Genomic DNA, 8841 nt, shown 5'->3' with positions numbered 1-8841 from the left:
TTATGCATAAAATAACAAACCTGTAAAAACTTGAGCTCAATTGGTCGTCGAAGTTGCGAGATAATAGTGAAAGTGACCACCCTGGTCACACGATGTTGTGTGCTTTCAGATGTTCGATTTCTTGAACTCAAATTCCATGGGACACCTACACGATTCAATGGAGTGGACTGGCGTGTATTTGTTTTCATTTGTTGTTGCTGGTCTTTTTTTTTTAGCGGTGACTCGTGAAATTACTCCATGGCTATGTTTAATTATTTTTGAACAATTAAAGATTTAGAAATAAAAGTTGTTATTATACGCCTTGCTTGTCGAGGTGCATGTTTATTTGCTGTTTGGTGTTTTGGACATTTTCGGGGTGGGGGGGGGGGGGGGGGTGGGGGGCGTTCAAGGGCGGGCGAAGATTTATTCCCGGGCTTTTGATCTCAAAATCGTGAATTTGTTTGTTAGTCTCATTCTCAGGCAATGTAGGGTGGGGAGGGCAAAGGTTATAAGTGGCGGTGCCATGGGGGCTTCTAGGAGCCCAGCTCGTTATGCCACAAAGGTATTCACAGAAAAATGATGTGTTTTAAAATCCCCAACACTACTACCAACCCCTGCACACACCTACCACCTAGGAATCCAGCCTTCTGACCACAATTAAATGACGTCATACCACGGTGGACCAAGCTGGGACGCTCATCCGACCACATCAGCGTAGAAACATAAAAGCAAATTTGTTTAAGTTACTGTAATCAAAATTGCCACGAGTCGTGGTGATTTTCAACGAAGAGTTTTGTTTCTTCTAATTTATTAAAAAAGCGAAACCTTTAAAAATAGAAGGGCAATTCTATAAACTGCAGACAAACAAATTGCCAACAGGAATGTGATCAACAATCAATATTAATATCAGTGTCATCATTGCAAGGACTAGTGTTCAGCAAACAGACAGCTTGTCGAATGACCTTAGAACCAGTGGCAAACAACGATGACAGAGTCATTAGATAAAACACTGGTTTAACAACCTGCTTGTTTATCTTTCTCATAAACATAAACCGATACCAAGAACTGTAAATATTAGGACAGTGTTTCAAATAAAAAAGGCTAACAAATCTTGATTTAGATAGTGTATGTCGACCCTTGACCTTACGGGCGAGGTTGTAGGCACCCTTATATACCTGCACCAACACACACCAATGAGGTATCACACTGGTAGTGGTATCACTGCTCCCCACACACGGCATAGTTCTACGAAGCGTTTGGTTCCAGTGGATTTAAAGTTCGTTTGTTAAAGTTCGTTTGCAATAATGGGAACTAAGCTTGCCCATGTTGCCCTCATCTTCCTGATGTGTGCGCACTCTTCATTTGAGGTGAGAAACTTTTCTTGTAATGTTTACGGAAGAATTGAATTAAAATTCCATAAAGAACAATATTATGTTGTGTAAACTTGAATGCAGTTGAAAATAAAGCATAATTATTAACTTAATTACATGCAAAATAAAATTCCCACGCCGGGAATCGAACCCGGGAAGCGGCGGTGATAGCCGGTACCTAACCACTAGACCATTATGGGATGATGTGTCTATCAATAATTTATTTACCAATATTATAAAGTTTTGTAAAATAAAGCGTTGTAAAAGAATGCAGTTAAAATATCATTACCTTAATCACACACAAAATGAAGTAAGCCACTTCGGAATATCAGCGGCACAAGTCTGTTATTCTGCTGGCCACGCATTTCTATCTCACCTAACCTTTGACAACGTTACGGGAGATAAACAAAATGCGTTGTCAGCAGTTACAGACATGCGCGGCTGACATTCCGAAGTGTTACCAAACCGGTTTCACAAATTTGTCTGCTTTTAGATGCCCAAACTTGGCTTCTGAAGTCTTTAATTAATAGATTTAAGTCTTTTATTACTTTTCATGTTTGCTGACAAAAATGAAATGAAATGAAATATTTGAGTGAAAAATTAGCTTTCTCAATAACTACGTTACTTCGAAGGGAGCCGTTTCTCACATTGTTTCATACTATCAGCAGTTCTCCATCGCTCGTTAATACGAAGTACGTTTTTATGCTAACACCTATTTTGAGAAATAACCAATAATGTCATGTGCCTTTAAAAGGCAGTGGACACTATTGGTAACTACTCAAAATAATTATTAGCATAAAACCTCACTTGGTAACGAGTAATGGGGAGAGGTTGATAGTATAAAACATTGTGATAAACGGCTCCCTCTGAAAAGACGTAGTTTTCGAGACAGAAGTAATTTTCCACAAATATGATTTCGAGACATCAAGTTTAGATTTGAGATCTCGAAACCAAGCATCTGAAAGCACACGACTTCGTGTGACAAGGGTGTTTTTTATTTCATTCATATCTAGCAACCTCGACGACCAATTGAGCTCACAGGTTTGTTATTTAATAATGCATAAGTATAGATACACCAAGTGAGAAGGCTGGTCTTTGACAATATTACCAATAATGTCCTGTGCCTTTAAGAGCAAACATTAGATCTTTACATTGCCTTTAAGAAAGAGCCAGACTACATACACGGTCCGGGCTCACATCTGTAGTATACTACTGCCATCTTTCATACGAGCAAACTATTTCTACAAAACGGAAAAGAAATCATCTCCTGAAGACGGGCAGAGTATACTGTTCGAAACGTCAAGACCACACCGGCTCTTCTCATAGCCAACACTCACTCAAATGAGATATACACATGGTTGTACCCGCAAGTTTACTATCAATTTTGTCAATAATTGTTATAGTTTCGTCTTATGGGAAAATCATAGTTCATAATCCATTCAAAAATTGCGATACGATAACACATCAAAGTATTGTCGTGTAAACAAAACAATGTCGGCTACCTAATCCGTTGGACGTGATTTCTGATTTTGCAGGTCGGTGCGGTTGTTGATCCATCATGCACGGGGCTGAGTAAATCTGTCATGTGTACCAAGGTCAGTTTCTCTCAATATTGTTTAATTCTGTTTTTAGATAACTATCATAATAACTAATTTACATAACCCCCCCCCCGTTGTTTGTGGCGTTTGATTTATTGCGTTGTTTTTCAAAATAAACAACCTTGTCCCTAGAATCGGACCCCTTTTCCCCCTTTTCTTGTTAGAAACGTGGGGAAAGTAAAAAGAAAAAAAGAAAAAAAAATATGCGGTCAAGGGACTTGATTGATTTATATTGTTCTCAGTCTATAAAAACCTCACGAGAAAGACTCAGCTGGTCATTGGTGAGACCATTATAACATCTTAGACCATTTATATGTCATATACGCAGTTTGCAAACACAAGTTTCTTCCAGGCTTCTTCTGTTTTTAACCTCACATAGGCTTTAACAAAAATGCATTTGATTGTATTGGTGTTTTTTTTCTGAATATAGGCCTACATGTTTTTTATCCTTTTCAAATCGTAACCATTTGTATGTGCTTGTATGTGCTACTATCTTTTCGAAACGACGACTTCGGCTTCAGATTCGGCTCATCCTAGCTTGGGCACGCAGTTGTTCGACAATAGCGGGGTTTAGCTACACCGAAGAGTAGGCTCTATGGCTACACGTTGCGCGAGCAAACGTGAACGTGAACATCATATAAATTGTGTTGTTTCTGGGTGACGCCACCACTTTGCATGCTCACGAATGACATCTGCGCGCACGTATGTCTGACGTGAAAAAAGGTATAACTTCATGAATGCTAAAACGTAAGATTTTAACGACACAATTTTCTTACGTTCACGTTCACGCGGAACTTGCGTGTGCTTTGCGTACGTGCTCGAGAGATAGGAGCCTGAAGCCGAATCCAAAGCCGAAGCCGTGGATTTTAAGAGGGCCTTACCTCTTATGACGCAAAATAAAATCATTGTACAATGTTTTTCAAAATACAGTGTAGTGAGGACACCGGCAAGTGTATGCAGGGCGGGGTACCAGTTGACACCTGGTTGCAATTTGCCACTAAAACACAGCGTGACCTACAGGTAAGTACCCTTTTGAACGTTTCAATCTCATAAAAATGTTACTGACATAAACAATTAAGACCGTGCACATGACGTCATTTCAGTACGGGGTCCTCGCCTTGAGGTCAAAAAGAGGTTGTTCATTGGCCAATCTATGTGCGTTTCGATGTTTCGTCACCGTTTGACCTCAAAGATGGCGGCTGGATGACATCAATGAATAAGGTCTATACCAATCCGCGTCTTTTGAGATATAGCCGAAATTTTGAGCGAATATTTCCACGCAGGAAGACTAGTCTCTAATATCTAAGACTATTTTTTTCTCAAAATGAAATGCATCACACTACACAAAGCTGCTTTACTTTTTACCACGTAAGTTTTTTCAGAGTATTTACCATGCTTATACAGACCCTTTAAAGGATATGAGTAAACTATAAATGATCATATACGGGGGTGGGGTAAAATCATCTCTATCTTAAAACAAAAGGGTTTAGAATGCATAACTACATTAACAAGATTGACAATTTAAACGGTCATATAATACAACTTATTATTAAAGAGAGAGTGGCGTCATGTTCTTAAATTGTTTCACTGTAAGAAATTCTTATGAAACTTTATTTTTATTGCCAACTGTTTGTTTTCCACAATACTTCCAGATGGATGAACAGTTCCACAGACTGCAGATGCTTGATGTAAGTAGTCAATAATAGTCAAGAGTATTACAAGACAATCGATTGTTTTTCTTTATTTAACTCTTGTAGATGCACGGGAAGTAAGCATGTATTCGGCCCCATAGACCTTTTCGCAAATACCATTGCGCAAGCGCAGACTGTTGAATGAGGTGCAGTGTGGGATAGATATGGATCAAATATGATCACCAGCTAGACCACAGTGCACCTAATTCCGAGCATTACGCGCGCGCCCCATTTGCGAAAAGGTCTATATACAAAATAGAACGGATTACCAAAGACAGAACAAATTTTGCTTATGTATTTGACAATGATGTAACAATGTTGGTCTGCAACTGGTTTCTTTCGCTTTAAGGCAGTGTACACTCTTGGTAATTACTCAAAATAATTATTAGCATAAAACCTTTCTTGGTGACGAGTAATGGGGAGAGGTTGATGGTATAAAACATTGTGAGAAACGGCTCCCTCTGAAGTGCCATAGTTTTTGAGAAAGAAGTAATTTTCCACGAATTGAATTTCGAGACCTCAGATTTAGAACTTGGGGTCTCGAAATCAAGCATCTGAGAGCACACAACTTCTTTCATTATTATCTCGCAAGTTCGATGACCGATTGAGCTCAAATTTTCACAGGTTTGTTATATTTTGCATATGTTGAGATACACCAAGTGAGAAGACTGGTCTTTGACAATATTATCAATAGTATCCACTGCCTTTAACTTACTCCTTTCCCATACTTCTATCTCTCTCTCTCTCTAACTAGGCACACAATGGCTACAACACCAGAGCCGATGGTTACGGTGGTAAGTTCGACGTGCACTATAATACAATGCTTGGGATGGAAAGACGAAAATGGTGAAAGAAAAACATCCTTTTTTTTTTTTTTTTTTTTTTCTCCTGAAGACGATCAGAGCATACTGATCGAAACGTCGAGTTGAAACCAACGGTTCTTTTCAGAACCACCCCAACTCATTAGAGATAGTCATTACATGGTGTTACCGCAAACCTTTCTATTAAAGCATGTTGCACTGCTTTGTGTGCTTTCAGCGAAGTCTTTTTTATATTATGAGTGAAAATTTTACCTCTTTCTCAAAAACTTAATTACTTCAGAGGGAGCCGTTTCTCACAATGTTTTATACTATCAACAGCTCTTCATTGCTCGTTACCAAGTTAGTTTTTAAGCTAACAATAATTTTGAGTAATTACCAGTATGGGTCACGCTAAAAGAACATTCAGACATTACAAGAACCTTGAAGTTCGTTATAACTGGAATGTGCTTATTATTTAACATTATAACGCAACTATGATATGTATAATGTACTACTAGCATTCCGTGTCACGGCGCGACCTTTCTTCGCAGACGACCTTTCACCGTATAGTGTCGTTTATTACTCGAATCTTTATTCGGCAGATAAAACAAATATTGACTGCTTAATAATCGGGGAACAGTTAAAATTTGGGCATAGTCATGGTTTTGACAACACCTTGGGCCTATAATTTTAACTGTGCCCCTCATAGCAGTCAATATTTCCATATTATTTGTTTCCCCTGTATGTTTGGTTCCCTTCGTTTAAGTTGAGGACACATGCCCATGGCCGCCACCATACCCACAGGACTGTGACAACTATGCGAATCAAGAATTCAGCTTCACTGACTTACTCAATATGGGTGTCAGGGCCCTGGAGATTGACAACTGGTACTGCTTCAACCAGGTAAGCACAAGTTTCATGCTTTTAGTTACTAGCTAACTTTAATCACACACAGTTTTTCTTACTTGTATAACTCGTATACAGTACCCGTGTATATGTAAACCTCAGTTGGGGGCCTTTAACTTTAAGCACTTACTTGTACGGTTTAAACCAGGTAACCCTCAGCTGTATCGTTGTAAATTTGCAACCAGGTCTTGAACTTGGTAAAACAACATTCCAACCGCAAATGCAGCCCTAGACTTGATTCAAGTCCCGTTTTCATGGTGATGAGAGGTCCCCATCAAGCATTTGTATTTCGGCCAACTAGCAAAAAGCCGTACAGTGCGCGCGCCCGCCGTCAAAAGTGGTCCCAAGAATGGAGCAAGTTTGGGAATGCAGAACGTCATAAAACTATAGTTTTCTGGCGATGGCTCGGGATCGGGACTTGGGTCAAGTCTAGTGCAGCCCCTCCGTCGTTTCGCATCAATGCAACCCATCGAGATTAAACTTAACTTAGTTAAGACATTAATTTCTGCATTCGTCAAAAATCGTTGCCCTGAAAACCCTTGCAAGTTGCTCCTACATTTTATTGGTCTCATAATAAAATTTAAAAAATGACTTGCTTTTTCTTAACCATCAGATGCGCCTGGCTCACCTGGGGTCAACCATTGACCTCGTGTGTAGCGTCACTGATAGGCTGTTCTCTGAGGGTATCAAGGAGATCGCTGATTGGTTGGATCAACCTGGCAACGAACACGAGCTGGTGAAAATCTACATGAACGTAAGTTTAGCAACTGCTGGGAGAAATATTATATACTTAAATAAAACATGTGGCTGTCCCATGGAATGTTGTCCGCCGGAGATTCAGTCCCTATGGGAAATTAACATGGGGTCCGCCGGAGATTCAGTCCCTATGGGAAATTAACATGGGCCGGAGGAGGATGCACTGTCAGAAGAGGTTTGTACACAGCTTACCATAGGGGGTTGGGGGCGGGGCTCCGAACCTCAGGGGAACTTAATCTCCTGCCACAAACGAACATCAACGCGACTGTGGGCCTAAGCACTATTGACCCCCCATGCACCGAGTATAAACTGTTTCATGTATTTGTAATTTTAAAATGTGCACCTGGGCATAGTATCAATTTTGAGAACGCCACACCCCGGGCCCTGTCCCATCTTCCTTTACCCTGCGCCCCTACTTCATCAACATCACCACTCACGGGAGCCTTTTGCGGCGAGTAGAGTTGCTTGTATCATAAACTTGTTGACACTTGTCGTGGTGATGGCGAAACGACTCCATCGCTCACGCGAGAGGGCGATTCTGAAGCGGCCCTTTCGCAAGGAGTTGTCTCGCGAGTGCGAGGGAGACGTCCCGCTATATACTGCGACCGACATTAACGACTGGTGCGCAAGTCTATTGTCATCAAAACTATTATTCTTCATGTGGTGTTTTTAGGAGAAGTATGACCAGGGAAATGACGACACCGTGAATGGTCCCCTTGGAGACTACATGGGCAAGAAAATACTGACCCCTTCTGACCTTTCGGATACGTACGGAGAAGAATGGCCCACGATGAGAACGATGATCAAGGTACGTTCCTATGTGAGACTGTGAGGAAAAGGGGTAACCAAAACGAGGTTGAAAGGCAAAAGACAGGTCAAGAGAATTTGACACTGTCATTTCATTTATAGTGATAAGCCTACCAAACGAAGGTCAAAGTATACTGATTTCAGGCTTCGTTGGAGGTATATCAGTGTGATGTACACAAATCACAGTCAAATGTTATTTCTTTTGAATACGAGGCAAATTAATTCTAAATAGGCCTATGCAGGCGTTAAAATGATATTCCATCAGCACTTTAGTATTAACGTGTACATTTTGCTGTCATTTTTGTTTGCCATCAAACTTTACACTTTTACGTATGGAATGAATAAAATCTGAAAGCTTTTTTTAAACTAGACTTGTGGACAAGTCGTTAAATGTTTGAGCGTTGTATCAGCTGTCACGTGATTTTAGTGCTCTCGCAATATTGGTGGCTCCTGACTTATCCCTGCCCATGTGCGGGAGCCCAGTAGTCTCGCGCGGAGCAGCAGTCTTACGAGAGCGTCAAATAAACGACTTGAAAACAAGTCTACATTTGTTAAAAAAATGAAACATTTAACTTTTCAAACTTGAAGCTTTCTTTTTAAGGTCAAGTCTGGTCATCCCTTAAAACCTCGAGGACGGTTTACGTTTGGTTAACACTCCTAAAATTAATGGCAACAAAACTTACTTTGTTGTAGGCCCGCAGTTTTCGACAGGGCCTACATTAGTTTTCTACAGAAACAATTTGAGGAATCATTCAACTTTGAAATAATGTTAACGGGTGGACAAATTAATGTATCAATTTGTATCCCCCAATTTTTGAATATGAGCGACGTGACTGTCATAAACATGTCTCGGATAGTCACGAATTATTGTCTGCGTGAGTAGTAAAGTCTGAGTCACGCGTACCTAATTCTCAAAAAAATCACGTGTGTACCT

The 8841-nt window shown here is 40.3% G+C and overlaps 1 protein-coding gene across 1 annotated transcript in view; it reads left to right on the top strand.

Moving 5' to 3' along the window:
• Positions 1 to 1191: 1191 nt before the first annotated feature.
• Positions 1192 to 8841, top strand: part of LOC139951773 (uncharacterized protein MT2135-like) — a 28734-nt gene continuing 21084 nt past the window's right edge. The window contains exons 1-8 of the mRNA XM_071950852.1: positions 1192 to 1346; positions 2885 to 2944; positions 3878 to 3967; positions 4600 to 4635; positions 5393 to 5432; positions 6205 to 6341; positions 6958 to 7098; positions 7774 to 7908. Coding sequence (XP_071806953.1) covers positions 1284 to 1346; positions 2885 to 2944; positions 3878 to 3967; positions 4600 to 4635; positions 5393 to 5432; positions 6205 to 6341; positions 6958 to 7098; positions 7774 to 7908 — 702 coding nt within the window. The 5' untranslated portion in view covers positions 1192 to 1283. The remainder of the gene's footprint in view (positions 1347 to 2884; positions 2945 to 3877; positions 3968 to 4599; positions 4636 to 5392; positions 5433 to 6204; positions 6342 to 6957; positions 7099 to 7773; positions 7909 to 8841) is intronic.

This window comes from Asterias amurensis, chromosome 2, assembly GCF_032118995.1.
Source record: "Asterias amurensis chromosome 2, ASM3211899v1".
NCBI lineage: Eukaryota > Metazoa > Echinodermata > Asteroidea > Forcipulatida > Asteriidae > Asterias > Asterias amurensis.
Note: the sequence above shows the minus strand (reverse complement) of the source record. Positions and strands in the feature narration are given on the sequence as shown.